This window comes from Meles meles, chromosome 10 (genome assembly GCF_922984935.1).
Source record: "Meles meles chromosome 10, mMelMel3.1 paternal haplotype, whole genome shotgun sequence".
In the NCBI taxonomy this organism is placed as follows: Eukaryota; Metazoa; Chordata; class Mammalia; order Carnivora; family Mustelidae; genus Meles; species Meles meles.
Genome location: NC_060075.1, coordinates 45,096,785 through 45,121,697, shown reverse-complemented (window position 1 = coordinate 45,121,697; position 24,913 = coordinate 45,096,785). Strand labels below are relative to the sequence as shown.

General features: G+C 39.2%; 1 protein-coding gene across 2 annotated transcripts in view; it reads left to right on the top strand.

Annotated features, from left to right (window-relative positions):
• Window positions 1-24,689, top strand: part of AVL9 (AVL9 cell migration associated) — a 59,585-nt gene extending 34,896 nt beyond the window's left edge. Inside the window, exons 9-16 of one of the 2 annotated variants that reach the window (XM_046020737.1) lie at window positions 3,068-3,137; window positions 3,440-3,975; window positions 11,803-11,937; window positions 13,040-13,259; window positions 15,752-15,869; window positions 19,719-19,772; window positions 20,251-20,339; window positions 24,400-24,689. In XM_046020737.1, coding sequence (XP_045876693.1) covers window positions 3,068-3,137; window positions 3,440-3,975; window positions 11,803-11,937; window positions 13,040-13,259; window positions 15,752-15,869; window positions 19,719-19,772; window positions 20,251-20,339; window positions 24,400-24,467 — 1,290 coding nt within the window. In that variant the 3' untranslated portion in view covers window positions 24,468-24,689. Of the gene's footprint in view, window positions 1-3,067; window positions 3,138-3,439; window positions 3,976-11,802; window positions 11,938-13,039; window positions 13,260-15,751; window positions 15,870-19,718; window positions 19,773-20,250; window positions 20,340-23,187 lie in introns of both variants that reach the window. The other variant, XM_046020736.1, reaches the window with a different exon arrangement.
• The last annotated feature ends 224 nt before the right edge of the window (window positions 24,690-24,913 follow it).

Here is a 24,913-nt window from a genome sequence, read left to right as displayed (position 1 = left end):
ACCCCGAGATTTCTGAGCAGAAATCAAGAGTTATACTTAACTGATTGAGCCACCCAAGTGAGAAGGAAATGCTTTGCTGGTTTTCTCTAATGAGTATGTATTTCTTCTTCAAAGAGAAAAAAGGTAATTTTTTAAATGATGAATCTAACGTACTATATGTGCAATGTTTTAACTTTTTAAAAATGTTTTTAATTGTTGTAAAATACATGAAACACATAATTTATCATCTTAACCAGTTTTTAGTATATAGTTGAGTGGCATTAAGTACATTCACTGTGTTGTTCTGTCATCACCATCCATTCACAAACTTCGTTATGCAAAACTAGAACTGCACTCATTAAACAGTAACTTCCCATTTTTCCCTCTCCACTGACAGTGACCCTTCTACTTACTGTTTCTATGAATTTGGCTAGTCTGAGTTCCTTATAAAAGTGAAATCATGCTGTTTTTGTCTTTTTGTGACTGGCTTCTTCACTAAGCATAGTGTCCTCAGGGCTCATCCATGTATAACATGTGTCAGAATTCCCTTCCTTTTAAAAAAGGGCTGAGCAAGGGCAGCTGGGTGGCTCAGTGGGTTAAAGCCTCTGCCTTTGGCTCAGGTCATGATCCCGGGGTCCGGGGATCGAGCCCCGCATTGGGCTCTCTTCTCAGCTGGGAGCCTGCTTCTCTTCCTCTCCCTCTCTGCCTGCCTCTCTGCCTACTGTGATCTCTGTCTGTCAAATAAGTAAAATCTTCTAAAAAAAAAAAATAAAAAGGGCTGAATAATATCCATTGTATGTACGTTCCATATTTTGTTTATCTGTTTGTCCTCTGATGGACACTTGGGTTGCTTTCACCTTTTGGCTTTCATGAAAAATGTTACTATGAATGTTGGTATGCATACATTTCTTCAAAACCCTGCTTCCAGTTCTTTTGGGTGTAGACCTGGAAGTGGTATTGCTGGGTCAGATGGTAATTCTATTTTCATTTTTTTTTTGCGTAACCACCGTACTGTTTTCCATAATGGCTGCACCATTTCATCTTCCCGTCAGCAGCGTGCAAGGATTCCAGTGTCTCTACATCCTTACCAACACTTGTTATTTTTTAGTTTTTTTATCATAACCATCTTGATAGGTGTGAGGTGGTATCTCCTGTTTTGATTTGCATTTCCCTAATGGTTAGTAATGTTGAGCACCTTTTCATATGCTTATTGGTCATTTGTGTATTTTCCTTGAAGAAATGTCTGTTCAAGTCCTTTGCCCATTTTAATCAGGTTTTTTGGTGTTTTTTGTTTATTTCTTTACTTGTTGAGTTGTAGGTTTCAAACTTTGTTATTGCAGTTCATAATAAAAAGTATTTTGCATTGCAACCCAGGGCACACATGGGTATATGTATCTAAAACAAAAATCTTCCAAAATAGTACTTAGCTTAGCTACATGTAGTGACATTTATGATCATATAACTTTATCTAATGTGCAAATCACAGATACACTCTTTTTATATTGAATTGTTGAAATAAGGATGTCCTTTAATGCAGCATTTTGTTTCTCTGTACTTAGCACTCCTTAAATAAGATCATCTATAAGGAAAGCATAGACAATTGTGGGTCCTCTCCTCTCTCAAGTAGCACTTCTGTGTCACTGAATGATTTAATTGTTCAAAAAAAACCCAAAAAACTCGCCTAAGCAAATCTTTGCTTGTTTTTTTTTCAACTAATTTAATGATTACCCAGTGTTGCTTTTAAACATCTAATTTTGTTTCTGATTTTTTTCTCAAGTTTTACTCTGAAAAATGTCAAACCTACAGAAAAGTTGAAAAAAACACCCTAATGAATTTTTACACTCTTGATCTGTATTGATGATTAACATTTTGCTACTTATGCATTATATTGCTTTGTATATGTTCATTCCCACCCTGCCACCAATCCTAATAATTTTAAAGTCATGGTACTTTACCCCTAAAAACTTTAAGCTATGTTTCTTTTTTTTTCCTTTTTCTTTTAAAGATTTGATTGATTCATTTGAGAGTGAAAGACCAGAACAACTGAGGAGAGGCAGGCTCCCTACTGAGCAGGGAGTCTGACAAGGGGTTCCATCCCAGGACCCCAGGATCAAGACCTGAGCTAAAGGCAGATGCTTAACCAACTGAGCCACTCAGGCACCCCAGGATGTATTTCTTAAGAATAGAGTATATTTGGGCGCCTGGGTGGCTCAGTGGGTTAAAGCCTCTGCCTTCGGCTCAGGTCATGATCCCAGGGTTCTGGGATCGAGCCCCCCCATCGGGCTCTCTGCTCAGCGGGGAACCTGCTTCCTCCTCTTTCTCTGCCTGCCTCTTTGCCTGCTTGTGATCTCTCTCAGCCAAATGGATAAATAAAATCTTAAAAAAAAAAAAAAAGAATAGAGTATATTTCCATATAACCAAAATACCATTTTCACATTCAAGAAATGCAGTCCATTTTCAAATTTCCTCAGATGTTATAATAATGTCCTATAAACTGTTTGTTTCTAGGGGGCCAAGCATCATGTATTGCCTTATAATTCTCTTTAATCCTTTAATCTCAAACAGCTTTACCACCTTGCTCTTTTTTTAGTTTCTTTTTATTTTTCATGGCACTGGCTTTTTTTTTTTTTTTTTTTTTTTTTTTAAGAATCCTATTAGATTTGTCTGGTTATTTTCTTTTGACTAGTTTCAGAGTAAACTTGTGTGGCAAGCATACTATACAGGTGTGTCCTTCTCAGAGTTATCACACCAGGAGGTCCATAACTATTTGTAGTATTATTGGTAATGGAAAACTTGATCATTGATTAAAGTGGTAATCCCCAGATTTCTTCATAATGAGGTACTTGTGTTTCCCTTTGCCATTAATAGCTAATCTGTGGGTTGATAAATTTGAAGCTATGTGAATACCTTTCACAGTAGTTTTAGCTTCCATTGGTAATTTTCAACTGAATCATTAATTTTCATTAATGCTGTATTAGCTGTTATCCTTCTATAAAGAAGAATTTTTCCTTCTCTATCTCCCCCCCCCTCTTTTTTATGTTGTAGATTCGTGGATTTTCTAATTTAATCTTGACTTAATTCATTTCAGGTTCTCTTTTATATTTCTCCAGTGAATAAATTGGTGGGTGCCCTGATGACTGTGTTATCCCTTTTTCCAGGTAAGAGGGTAACGGTATCTACTCTTTATTTAGCTTAACTTTTACTTGAACTTTCAATGCTAAAATTTTTAAGAATAAACTTGCTAGGGATAACATTTTTATTTTGACATGGTTTTCTTTTGACATTGGGTTTCTCTTGTATGAGATTTTTCTTTTTTTCTTTTTAATTAAAATGTGAGTAAGCATAACTTACTAAAATTTTTATAGGAGAGTTCGTTCTACTATTTAGAATGGAATATGCAACTCTTATCTTTTCCCACTTGATTGTAAGCCAAGCTGTTCTCCAATATTGTATGTTGTAGGCATGATTGAACATGGTCTCAGTGACTGTTCTCAGTACAGACCCCGAAAGAGTATGTCTGAAGATGCTGGGTTTCACGAAAGTAATCACCCTGCAGATGATTTTGTATCTATGTCTGCTCCTGCCATTTCAAATACCAACTCAGGAACTGTTAAGAAAATGATGACAGGAAACCACGGAGGAGATGCTGTCATCAAGACCGAAGAACCGTTGCTCCAAGTAGAAGATGACAACAGCAAAGGACAGGAACCCAATGAAACCAGTCAATATTTGAAACCTCCTTCTCGCCCATCTCCAGAGTCTTCAGAAAGTGACTGGGAGACCTTGGATCCTAGTATCTTAGAGGACCCTACCTTGAAAGAAAGGGAACAGGGGTCAGAACAGACAAACTCATTTCCAAAGGAGTCTGTGCCCTCAGACAGTCATCCAATTACTGTACAACCTCAAGCTAACACAGGCCAGGTGGTACTGATACCAGGGCTAATTTCCGGTTTGGAAGAAGACCAATATGGCATGCCCCTGGCCATCTTCACAAAGGTAAAGTTTAGTGTGTGTGTGTTTGTTTGTGTAAGATTTATTTATTAGAGAGTGCACACAGAAATGGAGAGATGGCTAGAGAGAGAGTGGAAGAGAGAATCTCAAGCAGGTTCTCCACTGAGCCAGGAGCCCAGTGTAGGCACAATCTCATGACCCTGAGATCAGGACCAGAGCTGAAATCAAGAATCAGACACTTAACCAACTGAGCCACCCAGATGCCCCTAGTGTTCCTTATTAAGGCCCTTAAAGAATCTGACCACCTTTTTTTTTTTCTTTTTTTTTTTTTTTTTTATTTTAAAATTTACTTGTTTGTCTGAGAGAGAAAGAGGGGAGGGGGAGATAATGTTCAGGTAGACTCCTGCTGAGTGTTGAGCCCGAGGTCATGGCCTGAGTCAACCAAGACTTGGACGCTTAACTGACTGAGCCACCCAGGTGTCCCCAACAACCCTTTTAGAATTTAACTTACAGTATTGAACACATTTTCAGGTCTGAAAATTTTCCTTCAAACTGTAAAATATATAATGCTGTGGTTGTCTATGAGCTTAGTGTCACATATGCCAGGTGCCATGCTAAGTTCTAAATTCTATTTCTATGATCTATTTCTATGATCTTGCAGTCTACCATGAAAGACAGATACATCTTTTTGGTAACTAGAGCAAAGTTCTATGGTTTTCTCTAAATACTGTCCTTCGTGCATGAATTAAGACTGTGTGGAAAAGAAAGATGGGTAGTGTTGACTGGAATATGTATTCGTTCCTCTATAATAAATTCTTCCTGTGTTTATCTAGCTTTACAAATAAGTTTTTGCCCCAAGTCAGTATTGCTGAATGGTTAACAGAGAATGCTTTGTTCATTTTACGGCCTGCTGGGGGATTCTGAAATTATCTTAATTTGCTTTATGATTGAAATAATGAAGTTTCTTTTCTTTCATTCTTTCTTTCAAGATTTTATTTATTTGAGAGAGAGAGACACACACACACAGCAAGAGAGGGAACACAAGCAGGGGGAGTGGGAGAGGGAGAAGCAGGCTTCTTGCTGAGCAGGGAGCCTAACGTGGGGCTCGATCCCATGACCCTGGGATCATGACCTGAGCCAAAGGCAGAGGCTTTAACCCACTGAGCCACCCAGGCGCCCCCTAATTTAGAAATCTTAATATCAGTTTGTAACTTTTTTAGTAAAACAATAAATTTATGAAAAAATTAAAAATATATGTAGTTAGAAACCAGATTTTTTTAATCTACCACATGTATTAATCTCCTTTAAGTATTGCTTCTGAGTTTATATTTAGTTTGCTTGCTTACAGCTTTTCATTTTCAAATTTAGGTTATCAAAGATACCTTGATTGGCTAGCCAAAAATTATGAATCTTATTTAAGTGGAACCACAGGGGCGCGCCTTGGTGGCTCAGTCATTAAATGTCTGCTTTTGGCTCAGGTCACGATCCCAGGGTCCTGGAATCAAGCCCCACATCAAGCTCCCTGCTCAGTGGGAAACCTGTTTCTCCCTCTCCCATTCCCCCTGCTTGGGTGCCCTCTCTCACTGTGTCCCTGTCAAATAAATAAAATTTTATATTTATATATTTATATATATATATATATATACATACATACATATACACACACATATATATATGTTTATATTTATATATATATACTTTTTTTTCTCTTGGCATTATTTTTAGTTTCATACATGTTTTTGCATTACACTGAGTTTTGTTATTCCTATATAGTTTTCCATTTCAGCTGTTGTGAAGCTTGTCAATTGTATGAATAGACATCTGCATTGTTGCCAATTTCTAGCTATACAAATAATGCTGCTATGAAATTTTTTTTTTCTTTTTTAACTTTTTCAGTGTTCCAAGATTCACTGGTTATGCCCCATACCCAGTGCTCCATGCAGTACGCGACCTCCTTAATACCCACCACCAGTGTCACCCATCCTCCCACCCCCTCCCTTCCAAAGCCCTCAGTTTGTTTCTCAGAGTCTACAGTCTTTCATGATTCATCTCCCCCTCTGATTTCTCCCTAATTCACTTTCCTCTTCTTTTTCCTAATGTCCTTCATGTTACTCCTTATACTTCCGAAGTAAGTGAAACCATATGATAATTGACTTTCTCTGCTTGACTTATTTCAGTTAGCATAATCTCCTCCAGTCCCATCCATGTACAGAAGTTAGGCATTCATCCTTTCTGATGGTGGCATATTATTCCATTGTATATTCCATTGTATGGACCATATCTTCTTTATCCATTCATCTAAAGAAGGCTCTGAAATTCTTTTTCAGGAATCTTGCTAGACACATGCCAGAGTTTGTAGAGCATTCAGTTACCTAAAAGCAAGAATACTGGATCATGTGGAATGGTTGCTTTCAGCTTAACTAGAATTCCCAGTTGTTTACTGAAGTGATTCTGAGAATTTCCACCATTCCCACAACAGGGTATGAGTTCCCAATTGCTCTGCATTATTACCAACACTTGATATTGTCAGATTTTTTTTTTAATTCTTTTTTTTTTTTAAGATTTTATTTATTTATTTGACAGAGAGAGAGATCACAAGTAGGCAGAGGGAGAGGAGGAAACAGGCTCCCTGCCGAGCAGAGAACCCGATGCAGGGCTCGATCCCAAGACCCTGAGATCATGACCTGAGCTGAAGGCAGCGGCTTAATCCACTGAGCCACCCAGGCGCCCCTGTCAGATTTTTAATATTTAGCCAATCTGACAGTATTTTTGTGGTTCTTGGTTTGCATTTTTTTTTTTCAATAATTATTGTTGAGGAGTGCCTGGGTGTCTCGGTTGGCGTCTGCCTTTGGTTTAGATCATGATATCAGGGTCCTGGGCTTGAGCCCCACATTGGGCTCTCTGCTCTGCTGAGAGCTTCTCCCTGTCCCCCTGCCTACCACTCTGCCTACTTGTGCTCTCTGTCAAATGAATAAAAATCTTTAGGGGCACCTGGGTGACTCAGTGGGTTAAGCCTCTGCCTTCGGCTCAGGTCGTGATCCCAGAGTCCTGGGATCTGGCCCCACATCAGGCTCTCTGCTCGACAGGGAGCCTGCTTCCTCCTCTCTTTCTACCTACCTGTGATCTCTCTCTCTCTGTCAAATAAATTTAAAAAAAAAAATCTTAAAAAAATTATTATTGTTAAGATTGAACATCTTTCCTATTCTTGTTAACCATTTGGATTCCCCCTTGTGTGGTATTTTTTCAAAACTACTGGATTGTTCTCGTCACTGATTTGAGGGACTTCATATATTCTAAATACCCTTTTGTTTATCATTTTTTATCTTATAGTTAGTGCCTTGGAGGTCTTATTTAAGCAGTCCCCTCTACCTTGGTGTACTAGGTTATCTTTTAAAGCTATATAGCTTTGACTTTCACAGTTTGGTTTTTATTAACTGGAACTAATCTCTGTATGTTTGAGGAAGGAATCTTTCTGGACTTTTTCTTGTTGTTTCATTGGTACTATAGATTTATTTGTCCATCCCTGGGGCAGTTCCCCCCATAGGCATATTCTGTCAGGCAGAAAAAAGGCTTTGCCGCTTATTATTGATTTTTAAGCATTTCTTAGCCCTTTTCATTTCCACATCAATTTTGGGATCAACTTAAGTTCTCGAACAGGTTGAGATTTTGGTAGGGACTACCTTTAAACTCTGGATAACTTGTGGAGAGAAGGGACATCCCTGTAACAGGGAGGCTTCCAGTTCATGAGCATGTTTATCATCCCTGACCAGAGGAAAGCTGAGAAAATGGCATCCAGTCCTTATCACACAGTAGCCACTTCCAGGTCACAAGAGAGAAGGCCCACTGTGTGCTTTTGCAGCTCTTTAGCAAATTAGCTCATGACAGTTTTGCTAGGTTTACCAAGCTGAGGTGCGGGGTTTTTGTTTTTTAGTTGTGGTTTAAAAAAATCCGTGTGTGTGTATGTGTGTGTATAAAATTTGCTCTGTTTATCTTTTTTAAAGGGGGGAGGGGCAGAAGGCGAGGGGGACAGAGAATTTCAAGCAGGCTCCACATGCAGTCTGTAGCCAGACGCAGAGCTGTGTCTCCTGACCCTGAGATCATGACCTGAACCTAAAGTAAGAGTCAGCCATTTAACTGACTGAGTCAGCCAGGCACCCCGCCGTGTACCATATTTAAGTGTACAATTTAGTAGTGTTAAGTTAAATTCACATCGGTGTGCTGTAGATCTCCAGAAGTTCCTCATCTTGAACTGAAACTATACCCATTAAATAATAACTCCCCATTCCCCCAACCCCTGGCCACCACCCTTTTTGTTTCTATGAATTTAACTACTCTAACACCTTTTTTTTAAAAAAATATTTTTATTTATTTATTTCACAGAGAGAGAGAGATCACAAGTAGGCAGAGAGACAGGCAGAAAGGGAGGTAGGGGGAAGCAGGCTCCCCACTGAGCAGAGAGCCTGATGCGAGGCTCGATCCCAGGACCCTGAGACCATGACCTGAGCTGAAGGCAGAGGCTTAACCCACTGAGCCACCCAGGCACCCCTACTCTAACACCTTTTTAAGTGGAGTCATACATTATTAATCTTTTTGTGACTGGCCTGTTTAACTTAACATAATGTTCTCAGGCTTCATCCATGCTATAACATATGTCATCATTCCCATGCTTTTCAAGGCTGAATAATAATCTGGTGTACATACATATCACACTTTGTTTATCCATTCATCTGTCAGTGGACATTTGGGTTGCTTCCACGCTTTGGCTATTGCAAATGCTGCTGCTTTGAACATGGGTGTGCAGATACTGTTTCAGGCCTTTTTTGGTGGGTATTTTTGTTGTTGTTTTCTTTGTTTATTTGGGTTTTTTGGTAGTTTTTTTTACTCTTATATATTACAGCTCCAAACATGGAAATTAAAGTACCCTAGAAAAGTGAAAAGTCAGAAGTGAGCTTGGGTATGGAGGCTGTTTTATGTGAAAGGACCTGAACTCTTGCTGCTACAATACATAGGGAACTTTAAAAGATTTAGGAAAAATAGATCATCATTAAAAGTATGACACAGGGCGCCTGGGTGGCTGTCAGTTGGGTGTCTGCCTTTGGCTCAGATCATGATCCTGGGGTCCTGGGATCAAGCCCCACATTGGGGTCTCTGCTCAGTGGGGATTCTGCTTCTCCCTCTCCCCCTACCTCTACCCCTGGCTCATGCTTTCTCTCTCTCTCTCTCTCTCTCTCTCTCTCTCAGGTGAATAAATAGAAATCTTTTATATATCTACAATTTTTTTTGAAGTAATTGACATAATTTTAAGGCCATTTTGAACTCTTAATTTTATAAATGTGTAATACTTTCACATGGCTCAATATTCAAAAGATTCTAAACCATCTATAAAAAAGTCTCCCTCTCATTCCATCCCCTACTATTCAGGTGCCCTCTCCTCCAGTGGTCACCAGCGTTATCAGTGTCTTTCTCTGGGGGTATTTTATACATATATAAATGTGTAGATATTTCCCCCTCTTTTTATATACAAAATAGCAGACTATTCCTCACTTTTTTAAAAAAAAAAAGATTTTATTTATTTATCTGCCCAAAAGAGCATAAGCAGTGAGGGAAGAAGGCTTCCCACTGAGCAGGGAGCTGGATTTGGGACTCAGTCCCAGCACGCTGGGATCATGACCTGAGCTGAAGGCAGGCGCTTAACCAACTGAGCCACCCAGACATCCCTCCCCACTTTTATACCTTTAATCTTTCTTACCAAATATTCCTTGGAAGTGAATTTCTCCCTCTTTATAGCTGTCAGATGTTCCATTGTGCAGATGAGCGATTTATTCAGTTTCCCACTTATGAGTAGTTAGGGTTCCAGTCTTTCGCTATAATAAACAATGCTGCAATAATTAACTCTTTACAGATCTCACATGTGAGCAGGTATACCTGGATAAATTATAAGTAGAATGCTGGTCAAAGAGCATATGTATAGTGTTTTAGGGAATGCACTTTTGTATATTTTTTTAAAAAGTGTTTATTGATGTTAAAAAACAAACTTCTGGGGCGCCTGGGTGGCTCAGTTGGTTGGGTGACTGCCTTCAGCTCAGGTCATGATCCTGGAGTCTTGGGATCAAGTCCTGCATCAGGCTCCCTGCTCAGCAGGGAGTCTGCTTCTCCCACTGACCTTTCTCCTCTCACGCTCATGCTCTTGCTCGCTCTCTCTCTCACACACACACAAATAAATTAAAATCTTTAAAAAAAGATTCTTTGTTTTCGTGCTATTATATAAAGAGACTTCACCATTATAATATTTATGTTTAGAAATAGGTACCTGGGGGCAAGGGGAGTCTGTTGTGTTTTTTTGTTTGTTTTGTTTTGTTTTAAAGATTCCATTTATCTACTTGACAGAGTAAGATCACAAGTAGGCAGAGAGGCAGGCAGAGAGAGAGGAGGAAGCAGGCTCCCCGCTAAGCAGAGAGCCCGACGCGGGACTCGATCCCAGGACCCTGAGACCATGACCCGAGCCGAAGGCAGAGGCCTTAACCCACTGAGCCGCCCAGGCGCCCGAGTCTGTTGTTTTTAATACATAGCTCACAAAGTAAAGCATGAACCCTGAGCCTTAAAGCCGCTGAGTGACGTTAAATGAGGAGCCCAGGTCCTTTCAGCCTTTAATCCCAAGAGGGGCGTCGATTGAGAAGCACGGTACTGAGTATCTCTAATGCATACACATGGGTTTATTTTTGCTGCCTCTATTAGTTAGCATTTTATTGAACAGAGAAAGATACTGTCAAGAAAAAGAATAAAACCAGGTTACTAGACCTGTCTTCAAACTTTTGGAAGTCTCCTCTCCCATAATAAGTATTTATTTAACAACCACCTGTTAGGTACAATGCATGTTCTAGGATACAGTAAAGAACATGAAGTAGCAAAAGAGATGTCTCCTCCTACAGTCACAGAGATTTGTCTCATAATATTAGTAACACATCATCCAGAGAAAGCTCTCTAGCTCAGTGCCTTTGGTTCTCTTCTTTCTTTATTTATTTTTACAGTGAGAAGAAGTGATATTGTCACAGGACTTGAGATTGAAAACAAGTTCAGGGTGTAACAAGTGTGCCCTCCTGGCTGCATATACAAGTTGTGCCACTTACTGGAAATTTGTCTTGATTTAGAATCTTCCAGCAGAAGTGCCATATCTTCCTTCATTGCATCTTTGAAGTGTTAACACCTTTATTCTCAGGAAATATGCTGCTTTTTGTCCACTTAATTGCCAACTGTGGTTTGGCAGTCCAACTATAATTTTCAGGGCAGTATTTTTAAATACAGTTCAAATAGAAGTTAATTAAATATACAGCTGTTGCTAGTGTCTTTTTTTTTTTTTTTGCCTTAAACATGTAATAGCAAATATCTTGAAATATTTGTGCATGATTTTTAACAATAGGGCAATAAAACAAATGCCATTCAGTGCTTTGGTATTCTCATAACAGTATATTGGTGATTATGTGTTTTCAAATTTTTCTGGAAGAACTAACAGCTTTCTGCTAGATAGCATACTATTTCATGGGCTTAAAATGTCATTTCGCAAATGAAAAAGTCCAGTTCCTTAGTTACTGTGGAAGCTTTTAAGCTGACCTGAGAATAAAATAATAAAGTAAGACAATTTTCATGTTGACCACCACTCATGGAAGAGGGAAGCAATTAACTGGCGTAGTCAAGGCGTGCAGTTCCCCTGGAATAGTACTGAAGTGAGTCAGAGATGGGCTGTATTAGAGATGGTATGGCAGTGGGCAGGGTTCAGAAGTTTCCTTTCCTACTTAGCTCTTCTAGGCTTGAAGAGAGAGCCACGTGGCTGTCCATTACTTTCCTGATGTTGTCTCTCACTCTTGTGATTCTTAGGGATATCTGTGTTTGCCTTACATGGCATTGCAGCAGCATCATCTTCTCTCTGATGTCACCGTCCGTGGATTCGTTGCTGGGGCTACTAACATCCTTTTCCGCCAGCAGAAGCACCTCAGTGATGCCATTGTGGAGGTGGGCTTATGTATGAGCATGTGTCCTTGACACTGCTGGTCCCTGTTTTTTTTTTCTTAACTAGAATTCTGACAGCATAGGAGTAACACTAATAAAGGTAAAAATTCCTGTGCCAGGCATTCTGTGCACCTTAGGTATAGTAACTGATGTAATTCTAACAGCCTGTGAGATAGGCATTATTGCTTTTCCTATCTTACACGTGTGGAAGCTAAGGAGCAGAGAATTCAAACGGCTAGTAATTGGGTGAGCCAGGTTGCAAGCCAGACAGTCTGGTCCTACTAAGATCTCATACTTAAAATGTGTTTATTGTTTAAATACTTTTAGCCCCTTTAATATGTTCCTGGTATCAGGAGGAAGGCGCTACAGATAAATATTTGACATCAACCGATAAAAATTTAGATCGTGTTTAGTTTTACAATAGATTTAATTAAAAAAAGGAAATTTCACCCATCCCAGGCTTTTGTAGTTTCTAATCAAAAGTACCAAAACATGCTTTGTCAGAAAATGTTTCTAGTATCATAAATGAAAAATCTGGAATCCCAATTTTGAGGAATTAAAATAGGTTGATACCTTCCAAGGCAGAGGATACAGATGGAGGGACCACACAGTTGTCTCAACATTATTGGTTAGGTCCTAGTTCTAAAGTTGTTTGGGTATGTGTGTATTACTTCAAAACTAACCTGTATGTTACATACTTCTCTTTGTATATCAAATATTATATAATAATATTCCAAAGTATCTGTATACTCAAGAATTTTTAGGAATTGCACTTATTAATTGTATTCATTTCTGGTTGTGTGACAAAGGTGATTTTTACTCTACATTTCTATTTTCCAAGATATTTACAATCAATGAAAGTTACTTTTATAATTCAAAATAAAATGTGCATATATTTTCTAAAAAGAAAATGAGGATTTCTTAAATAGAGAAAGAAAAAAACTTCAGTGTAAAAACCTGTCTCTTTCTTAGCCTCACTTTTTGAGAATGCTGTTATTCATATTTTTTATTTCCAGCTTCAACTTCCCAGTAGTTACTCTTTAAAGTATGGCATGGATGTCCGCGTGAATGCCCAGACTCTGACTTGTACCTGGGTACCCTCTAGGTAGAAGAAGCTCTGATCCAGATCCATGATCCAGAACTCAGGAAGCTGCTTAACCCAACCACTGCAGACCTCAGGTTCGCAGATTACCTAGTGAGGCACGTGACAGAGAACCGGGATGATGTCTTCCTGGATGGCACAGGCTGGGAGGGAGGTGACGAGTGGATCCGAGCCCAGTTTGCAGTCTACATCCACGCACTCCTGGCTGCCACACTGCAGTTAGGTAAGGAGCACAGCTCCTTTTCCTTTCATAATCTTTATGAGGTTTTGAATTACATAAGGAAGACAATTTCATTATAAAATTATCTGTTACTCCTTCATACAGAGATAACTGCTATTAGCATTTTGAGTACTTTATAACCTTCCAGACCTTCTTCTATGCATATGTGTTGGATTTTAGTTTTGTGGTGTTTGTGGTGATCCTTTTACAAAAATGGATCCCATTCCAAATATTTTTTGAAACTTATGTTTATGTTTCTGTTACAAAGAAAAACTATCAAGACAGTAAATGCAGGTCACTTTTACATGGCTGCTTAGTGTTCCCAAGGACCATGTGGAAGGAAGGATGTGTCAGTATCTGGGGGCTGTTTATAAACATTGCTTACATGTTTTTAAGATATGTAAAGGGAGAAAAGAAATATGAAAGAAATTGCTGGAAATCACATTCCGAGTGATTAAACCTTCAGATTTTCCATTCTAAGAAATCCTATTCCTATTAAATAGTTAAAATAGAGCAGGTAAAGATAGACCTACTCCTGTATTAAAACCATTTCATTTCCATAGGGAAAGAAATCTATACTAAAAAGAGAAAATGAAGCTCTACAGTGAGCTTTTGCACATGGTTGCCTACCACTGTGGACATGTAGCAAATACTTAGGTGATGGTTGTTGTTGTTGTTAAATTGTTGAGCTTTTGGTTTTCCTTTTTTTTCAATTAACCACTATTTGGAGGAAGTTATTAAAAATGTGATGAAATACGCATAACCTAAAATTTACCATTGTAGCCGTCTATAAGCACGTAATTCGACAGTAGCAGTGTGTTCACACTGTCCCATCAGTGCTGTGCCCTCCCAGGTTAGTTCTTCATGAAGTGTGTGTGGCATTTGAAATCAAGGCTTTGGGTGTGTGCTTCATCTGTAAAGGAAAGCTCTGGAGCAACTCCTTATTTGTTAATAGGATATTTTTAAATATCTGCCTCTTCTACAGATGTAACAGCTGAGATACCAAGATTAAATGCTCTAGTTCAGAATCATTCAGTAATCTAAGAAGGAAACCCCAGTCTCCACCAGTCATGTTAGCTTCATGAGTAATTTACTTTTTTAAACATAATTGCCTAGGTAGCTCTAAATGCTGAGTAATAACAGTAACTAGGCTTTTTTTTTTTTTTTTTTCCTTTTTGGCATATGTGCAGGGACCTGTTTTGTTTTGAGCACTTTATTTCTACTAACTCATTTCATCTTTAGCAACAATTCTGGAAGTAGAGAGGTAGAGACCATGTCCTCTTCATTTTACAGGAGAGGCATTGAGGCACAGTAAGGTTAAGTAGCTTACTCATCCCTCTGGTGGAGGCTGAGCTGTAAATCAAACTCATATAATCTGGCTCAGGCCCATGCTGCTGTTCTAAAGGAGATTCAGCCCAGGGAGCTCTTTGAGGAATATGTTCTTAAAAGTAGTTCCTTAATGTTGCATTTGGAATCCTGTGTATCCTCTTCCTTTCCCAGCAACAAAAGTCCTGTTTCACCTTCAAAGCAAGCAACTTACAGTTAGTATATGAAGCAAAAGCCATTTGAATCTGTTCTCCAAACCTTTTCTACTCTTCCAAGCAGAAGTGCTCTGCATTAAAGCTTCCCCATGATAATGAAAAAAGCCGAAAAGTTTTCAACATTAAATATGAAAATTCCTTTGTTTCTTAAGTATTTTGACAGTGAAATGCATGGAGATTAAAGGGTGAGTTTCACCAAATAGTAAGAAAAAATTCAAGGAAGAAAAAAGAGTGACTCAAAGAACCAGTTAATGTATGCATTCTGATTTTTTTTTTTTTAATTTGTTGAATACATACTCTTTTTTTTTTTTTTAAAGATTTTATTTATTTATTTGACAGAGAGAGAGATCACAAGTTGTCAGAGAGGCAGGCAGAGAGAGAGGAGGAAGCAGGCTCCCTGAGGAGCGGAGAACCCGATGCGGGGCTCGATCCCAGGACCCTGAGATCATGACCTGAGCCGAAGGCAGCGGCTTAATCCACTGAGCCACCCAGGCGCCCCCATTCTGATTTTTTTTTAAAGAAATATAACATTTGTGGAAAGATAGAAAGGTGCTCTTATTGCCTACTCCATATGTGTATACATCAATACATTTACTCACTGCCCAGTCTGCAGTTTTCATTTGATAAATAATACTATGCCTCCAAACCTCGGTAAGGAGAACATGGAAATATTTTGGAATTGTAAGGAACCTTAGAATATATCTGGCTCAACCCTCTTATTTTCTGGTTAGGAAAATGAAGTTCTGAGTGATTAAGTGACTTGCCAAAGGCCACATAGCTTCTTAACAGGATTTCTGGAACTAGACCCAAGTTTCCTGATATCTGGTAGGCTATCTCCCCCAAAAAGCATGGGGGTGGGGGGCATAAAACCATTCCTTTACCCATTTTGGTTATGAGTCTTCATATCCCTGACTGGCTACAGACTGGCTGAACTTTCAAATATTTACTTGACAGATAATGAAAAGATAATATCGGACTATGGGACAACCTTTGTTACAGCTTGGAAGAATACTCACAACTACAGGGTGTGGAACAGCAACAAGCATCCGGCACTTACAGAAATAAATCCGAAGTAAGCACATCCTCTGAGGATTGATAGTACATAACATAGTTGATTTACGAAGTATGCCCCAGTATAAAGATCATATCTTAACTTTGATGACAACGTGAATATCTCCAAAAATCTCCTTAAGTAGATTATAAAATCCCAAATACAGAGAAGCAGCTGAAAACTGCTTCCCTATTCTTACTTCTTACACAAAAAGCTCAAGACATTTTTGGAAGGATTAACATTTCTCCCAGCTCTTGGCATAATTCAGAAGAGGAAGTCTGGCACATGGTGATGCTCAGTACATGATAGTTCTCTCCCTTTCCCTGGATCTGTGCTTTAGCAGAATGGTCAAACAAGATAGAACCCTTGAAGGAAATACCATTGGTTGAGACTGAGAGGTTATTTTATTTTATTATTTTTTTTTTTTTTTTAAGATTTTATTTATTTGTCAGAGAGAGAGTACACACAAGCAGGCAGAGAGGCAGGCAGAGAGAGAGGAGGAAGCAGGCTCCCCGCCGAGCAAGGAGCCCGATGCGGGACTCGATCCCAGGACCCCAGGATCATGACCTGAGCCGAAGGCAGTGGCTTAACCAACTGAGCCACCCAGGTGTCCCTGAGAGGTTATTTTAAAACATGAAGTGTGAAAAGACTAAAGTTGATACTTGAATTCCTAGATGCGTGGTCAAACTTAGTTTCCAACTCAGATTCTAAAACCAGCAAAATTTAATACCTGTCAGAATAATGAATGTTGACAGACTTTTATCCATATAGGCATAAAAGACATTTAAACATGCTGTGAAGTGGGGCTATTATGAAGCAATGTTACCTTGTTTGAATGGAACAGAGTAGAATCTAAGGAGATCTCTCCATTGATAGAATGTGTACGTAGTATCCCTTCCCTTCTTCATGGTTTCAGTTGCTCGGGGTCAACCACAATCCTGAAGCAAATGATCCTTTTTGTGACGTGTCATTAGAAGGTTGGTAGTAACCTAACGCTACATCACAGTAAATGCCCTTCACCTCCCTTCATCTCATCACTAGGCATTTTACCATCCCACATCATCACAAGAAGAGGAAGGGTGAGTACAGTGCAGTAAGAACTATTTTCCGAGAGAGAGAAAAAGACTACGTTCACATAACTTATTATAGAGTATTGCTGTTATTGTTGTATGTTATCATTCATTACTGTTGTTAATCTCTTGCTTTGCCTAATTTATAAATTAAACTTTACTGTAGGTATGTATATATAGGAAAAAACATATAGGGTTCAGTACTGTCTGTGGTTTCAGACATTCATTGGGGTCTCAGAATGTGTCCTCTGCAGTTAAGGGGGAACTACTGTACATCCCAGGGACTTATTTTCTAAATTACATGATTAAAATGATTTTTTTTAGTGATATAAGTATACACTGAATGTTTTCCTTTGTATTTTAAACTTATACCTCTTGGTAAGAGTTGGACAAAAATCAGCTTTGTCCTGATTATTATTTAGGAGCTGGGGTTAACTTAGCTAGACTGGGGATATGATTTAAGTGGTTCTATAAAGACTGTTCCCTCTCCCCACACAGAATCCAGATATTTATGTCATAAGTAACTTAGGGAAGCATCTGCAGGGATGAAATATAGCCGGGTTTTAAAGAACGTGTCTGTTAAACTTTATATCATCTATCAAGAAAAATGACCGGGTTCAGCAACAATTTTGGTGAATTTAATCCTCACACTGGGCTATAACAGAAACCTCTCTTGGCATTTGAATGTCGTAAAAACAGAGAGGATTAAAAGGCAAAAAAAATCTTAATAGTATTAAATGAAAGAGCTTAGAGTTCAAAGTATTCTCCCTCACTAACCACAAGGTTTGTGTTTTAAAGAATGATGAAGAAAAGCAGATGTGAGTTTGTTTGCCTGGTGGCCCTCACTGTGATGGGGCAGGAGGGGGAGGCAGGGCGGGGAGTAGCGACTGACGGTCCACCTCTATCGTTCACAGTGCAGCCTGGAAGGTCTCTTTCCCCAATGTTCTGTACTGATAACCTGGTCACATTTTAATGCCGATCTGTAAGAGGCTTAGCTGGAATGGGTTTTAAAGGACATAAAACTGTACTTTTAAACATGTGTAAATAAATTGGGGTTATTTAGATTGAAGAAAAAGCTGAAGAAAGACCTGATATATATAGGTAAGGAAATTATGCAGATACAAGAGCAGTTTTTCATTATTTTTACCAAATTAAAAACAAGAAATGCTAGTCTTCAGTTGTTGTCAGGGGATATAACTTGGACGTATTCCAAAGTAATTGTAAGATTTGAGATCTATGAAACCCTTTGTCCAGCTTCAGAAGAGGAGAGAGGCAGTCCTCTAACTTAGTGAACAACCCGTATGCTTCATCCTTGAGGCAGGGCTTCCCAGGAATATGAAGAAATGCTGATTAAGTCCTCTCAGTTCTGTCAGCCTGTGAGTCAGGAATCCAGAAAAAATAATTGTATCCCATATGCTTAATATGGCCAATAAGGAAATTTATTGTCTTTTGAAAAGCCATGAATAGCATTTTGGTGTTTTTGTAAGTGTAGCTATAGATTTCATTAGGGTCATTGTCTTTGTTAGACATTGAGAGAGACCTCTCAGGGTGAAATAAGAATGTGGATATTTATTGACTCCTTTTCCAGTACAGCTTTGGTCAAGTTGCCTGATTTTTTATACACACACACAAACACACACATATACATATATATGTGTGTGTGTATATGTATATATATGCACACATACACTTCTTCCTTTCTTCCCTTTTGTACTTCTTTTTTTTTTTTTTTTTTTAAGATTTATTTGACAGAGCAGAGAGCACAAGCAGGGGGAACAGTAAAGGGTGAGGGAGAAGTGGGCTCCCTGAGGGCTTGATCCCAGGACACTGGGATCATGATCTGAGCCAGAGGCAGACGCTGAAATATCTGAGCTACCCAGGCGCCACCCACCTCTTTTGTGCATTTTTTTTTTTAAGAGATTTTATTTATTCATTTGACAGATCACAAGTAAGTGGAGATGTAGGCAGAGAGAGGAGGAAGCAGGATCCCTGCTGAGCAGAGAGCCTGATGCGGGGCTCTATCTCAGGACCCTGGGATAATGACCTGAGCCGAAGGCAGAGACTTTAACCCACTGAGCCACCCAGGTGCCCCTCTTTTGTACATTTTTAAGACCTAAATTTTTAGTTGCTTTCCAGATAGGAAGTACATATTTTTTTTTTAAGATTTTATTTATTTATTTGACAGATTACAAGCAGACAGGCAGGCAGAAAGGGAGGTAGGGGGAAGCAGGCTCCCTGCTGAGCAGAGAGCCCGATGCGGGGCTCGATCCCAGAACCCTGAGATCATGACCCTAGCCGAAGGCAGAGGCTTAACCCACTGAGCCACCCAGGCACCCCAGAAAGTACAGATTTTACTGATGTACATAAATCTCCAGATGACCAATAGCAAGCATTTATAAGACGGCCAGAATCAAGGTACAGTCCATGGTTGTGGCCTAAGGTAGTGACTAACCCTGACTATCCTGGGGAGCTTTTTAAAAACACTGATGCTTAAGTCCAGCCCCAGACCAAATAAATCGGAACATTAGTGTAGCATTAACACAAACCTCTTTCTCACCCCCCCACTCCAAAAAAAAAAAATACCCACCTATATTACAAGGGAGGAAATAAGCTCAAAGAGGCTCCCAGGACTGTGAGTAATGATCTGTGCTCAAAGCCCCATTTCCTGCTGTCATGTGCAGAACACCCCCACCCAGCTGAGTCACCCCTGCAAGGTTTACTGATGCTTCCTTGTGACAGCATTGTTTGCAGCTTTATTCGTAAAATTCATAGTCTAATAGTCTCAAACTTTGTTTTACAGCCATCCTTTTCAAGGCCAGTACTCCGTGTCAGACATGAAGTTAAGATTCTCACAGTGAGTATTTAGGAAAAAAAACTAGGAAAATTTTTATGTCTGAGTTTATGCCATGTGTTTCATTGCTAATTAGGAATTGTTTTTCTCCACTTGATAGACTTGTGCTTCAAATAGTAACCAAATATGTGCATAACATTCTCTAGCTCAGCAGTGTGTATGTTTCAGAGTGAAAACACTGCTGTTTCATAGAGAATGGTGTGAACTAATAACAGAATTTGCCATTTTTATTCCGGTGAAGTAACTTTAGCAAGTCATAACTGTAGGGAGAATTAACCATGCATCCTTATGGCCTTTTTTTGGTTTGTCTGCATGTTATTTTAGTATTTTCTGGAAGTTTACGTCCCTAAGGTTACTAAATTAATTGATACATGATAAGTAATTTAGCTTCTTTTCTCAATAATCCAGTTTTGGGGGTGGTTATAGGGTGTGGTATTTGTAAATTTTTGTAATACACCTAAAACTTCTTTGCTTTACTTAGTTCTGTTCAAAACAGTGAACGCGGCAAAAAAATTGGAAACGTCATGGTCACAACCAGCCGAAATGTTGTACAAACGGGAAAAGCTGTTGGTAAGATATGCCTTTAGACAGAAACAGATTAGAATTGTAAGACATCTCTTCTCTGTACTCAGCGTGTCATTGATAAAATCATAAAGTTGTAGAGATCTTTGTATCATATAATAATACAAGATGGTTGAATACAAAGGTTTCGTTTTCACCTTATTCCTGAAAATTCTTATGACATCAGATAATATCAGAGTTCAGCAAATTTTGCCACACCTGATGGAGATACCAATTTTCTGATGTGTTCTGATGTGTTTACAAGGATTCAACATTTCCTGCAATTTTTTTTTTTTTTAAAGATTTTATTTATTTATTTGACAGAGAGAGATCACAAGTAGGCAGAGAGGCAGGCAGAGAGAGAGGAGGAAGCAGGCTCCCCACGGAGTAGAGAGCCTGATGCGGGGCTCGATCCCAGGACCCTGAGATCATGACCTGAGCCGAAGGCAGCGGCTTAATCCACTGAGCCACCCAGGCGCCCCTCCTGCAATTTTTTATAAGTAGTAGAGCACCATAATAATGTAGGCATTAGGAATGCTCTCTTCTAAGGTATTACCATAAAATAAAGGAAATCAGTGAACTAACAGGTCATTTTTAAAAACATTAACAGTATTAATAAAACCTTTATAGACTAATAAGAAAAGATACAAATTACCAGTGTTGGGAGTGAAAAAGGGGACATCACTATATATCTTACAGAAATTAAAAGGATTATAGGGAATACTGTGAACAATTTTTGACAATTTAGATGAAATATGCAAGTTCTTTGAAAGACTCAAATTGCCAAAACTGATTCAATAAGTAATCAAAAATTTAAATAGCCCTATATCTCTTAAATAAATCGAATTAAAAATCATGCCACAGGTTTTTTAATTTAATCCAGGCAAAGATGTCGTCACTTATGAATTTTATCAAATATTAAAGGAATACTACCAATTTTACACAGTTCATTTATTTATTTATTTATTTTAATCAAAATTTATTTAATGTGTGCGCATGCATACAAGCATGGGGAGTGGCAGGCAGATGGAGAAGCAGGCTCCCCAGTAAGCAAGGATCAATGTAGGACTCGATCCCAGGACATTAGGATCATGACCTGAGCCAAAGGCAGCCACTTAAACTGGCTGAGCCACCCAGGCATCCCTCCCAGTTCTTTTAATGCGGCCGGTATTACCCTGACAACCGAAGCCAGACAAATGGTATCCTGCTATTATTGTATGCATTCTTCTGCATCTAGCTTTCTTCAGTTAAAATAATTTAAAGTTTGTTCCATATCCGTTCTAAAAAAAAAGTCTTACTCCTTTTCTATATTTTTAACTTTTTTTTTTTACATAATTTCAAACTTATATGGTGCAGCAGTGTATAAGGAGCTCCCAGTTATCTCAGATTTGCCAGTTATTTACATTTTGCCACATTTGCTTTGTCATATCAATATGTAAAAATAGGAGCCATCTCCTTCCTTAGCTTCTGGGAGAGGTTGACTAACCCTTACTGATCACAGTTCAAAAGCCTTGGACCTCGGGGATCTCTGTGCAGGCCTCCTAGCTCTAACATTCTGCGTATCTGGAGATAGACAGGGTGAGTGAATTACATATGTACTCAATAGACCCGTCCCTTTAAATGACACACAGCACATAGCTCCATCAGTGGGTTCGTTTCATTAAAGGGAATGGAATCTAATATGTAAGCATTTATTTCCATACAATATTATGCGTTTAATTTCTGATTTCTTATTTTTTTAAAGGAAAAATTCTCCTTCGTTTTAAGTGTCTTAAAACTTCGTTTTAAGATGTCAGTCATTACTTTATTTTTAGTGATGCTCCTGCTGTTTACGTTCTAAGGCCAGTTCTCTTCCACACTCCCTCTCTCTAAGAATAGTGGGAATATGTGATTCAACTTAAATAATTAAAGCATCAGCTTTGGAGATAAGGTGTTTTTTGTTTTTGTTTTTGTTTTTAATATTTTATTTATTTATTTGACAGAGAGATAACATGAGTAGGCAGAGTGGCAGGCAGAGGGAGAAGGAGATGCAGGCTCACCACTGAGCAGGGAACCCGATGCGGGGCTCGATCACAGGACCCTGGGATCATGACCTGAGCCAAAGGCAGAGGCTTAACCCACTGAGCCACCCAGGCGCCCCTGGAGATAAGGTTTTTTTTTTTTTTTTTAAGATTTTATTTATTTATTTGACAGAGAGAGATCACAGGTAGACAGAGAGGCAGGCAGAGAGAGAGGGAAGCAGACTCCCTGCCGAGCAGAGAGCCCGATGCGGGACTCGATCCCAGGACCCGAGATCATGACCTGAGCTGAAGGCAGCGGCTTAACCCACTGAACCACCCAGGCGCCCCTGGAGATAAGGTTTTTTAAAACAAAACCAACCTGAGGCAGATAGAGCAGTTGACATCTTCATTTATTGCAGTATCGTTTCAGATGACAAAAGCACAGTTCCTTTAAGTAGCATATAACCACTGTTCCCTGTGTAGGTGGTTATTAGTTATCAACTTGGATTTATGCTACTGAGAGCACATAGTTCTTTCTCGGCTCTCCCAACTGGTTCTGATGCACAGCCAGGGTTGAGAACCACTGGCCTAGCATGGGAGGTATTAAGGGAAGAGTCGGCTGACCACCTTCAGAATGGTTAGGGGAGGAGGCTCTTTTCCCGAAGTTACCCAGTTTCCTTCTAGACCATCATAGACAGGGATTGTTTTGAAACTAGTAATTTAAATGGTATTTTAGCAACTATTAACATATTGATGTTACAGTAAATTAACATTCGTTGATTAGCATTGATCTTTCACTGTCTATTAACAAAAGTGAAGACTTTTTTCCTTTTGTTTTTCCCCTCTTCTCCATCCAGGCCAGTCAGTTGGAGGAGCTTTTTCCAGTGCGAAGACAGCTATGTCTTCGTGGCTTTCTACTTTCACCAGTCCCGCCCCCCAGAGTCTCACTGAGCCCCCCGACGGGAAGCCCTGAGCACGGCGTCCAGAGGCTGCTGTTGCTTCCTTAGGTTTAAATGTCTTCCGTCTGTCTGCTGCTCCCAGACTGTTCTCTTCATCGGCCACAGGTCCATAGCAGGGGACCAGGACGTCGAACTGTTTACAGGGACGGTTGTCCTCTGTCTAATTGACTGTCGCAGGATGCTGGAAAGATGAAATCGCAGCCATAGCAGGGATGGCTTTCCAGGTTGGGGTTTAAATTGACTACTTTTGTTTCAGTCTGAGCCTGATTAAAACACAGTGAAACTTCTAATGAATTTTCAGTTCTGATAGTATACGTTTGTTTACTTTAGACAAGTTTTTACTTTGTAAATTTTGTTCTCTTTTCCTGTTTGAATATCCAGATGGCCACTGTCATTTATATGTGCTAAAATTAAGTTATATTACTATTCTGATTTCTCTCAAGTTGGCCCTAAAATGTGCTTATAAAGTTAAGGGGCCATACAATCCAGCCCTTTGTTATTACTTTGCTGAGTTATATGATGATTTTTTGTTTGTTGGTTGGTTTTCTGCCCACAAAATATATTTATCAGTTCACTTCCTCCCAGAAACACAAAAACCAGAGGTGGTAGTTCTGAGGATGGAGTGTTTTGTTTCATGTTTTTAATTTATTCTTTCCCAGTCCTAAACACTTGCTCTGAAGCGTCAAGGAGTGTCACTGTGCTTTCTTCCTCTTCCCAACTGTGCAGGTGGGTGTGCAGAGAAAGAGCATGGTGCCGGTTGCAATGGTGTTCAAGCAGGTTAACATGAGTGTATTTACAGCGAGACTCTGGAAGACCTTGGTGTTAGTTCTGTCAACCCTAGTTATGTTGCAGTCTTCTACAAGCATTTTTTAACCCACAGTTTGTGCCTTCTGTTTCTTCTTTTGAACCGTTTTCCATGGGTGTTTACAGATGTACAGGTTTTTTTCTTAGTCTTATTCTTCATACAGCTTTTCAAGGCATTTGGCCTTCCCACTCCCTGATGGAAAATCCTTCTGTAATCAATCCTACCCCCTTATAAAAGTATTTATAAAAGAAAAACAAGATGATCCATAAATACTGAGTAGAAATCTCATCTGTGCTCACATTTAGAAAACCAAGAGGCAAGAGAAGAAAAACACAGCCCCGGTTTTTACAAAGGACCTCTGGTCTCACTTTAGATACATGCGCATGTGTGCTGTCTACTGAAGATTTTTACACAACTGGACGTCCTGTATCTGCTGTGCTCAGCTCTCATTTGCTTTTCAAGGGGACTTTGGATGGGTGTTCTCAGGGAGTACTTAACAGGGGACAAACTGCTTGTTCAGTAACAAAGGACACTTGGAAAATACATTGTGAGTATGAGCTACATATGATAGAGTATTGGGAAAACATTTAATTAAGGAGAACACTTGATTATATTTGATTTATCCCTTAAGAATGGGGCGCCTGGCTGGCTCAGTTGATCATGTGACTCTTCATCTCAGGGTCATGAGTTCAAGCCCACATTGGATGTGTAGCCTACTTAGAAAAATAAAATCTTTTTAAAAAATTAAGTGTTTACTTAAGAAGTAAATTTTTCTAGGGCATGTGGAATGGACATAGGGACATAATTCTAAATATCTCT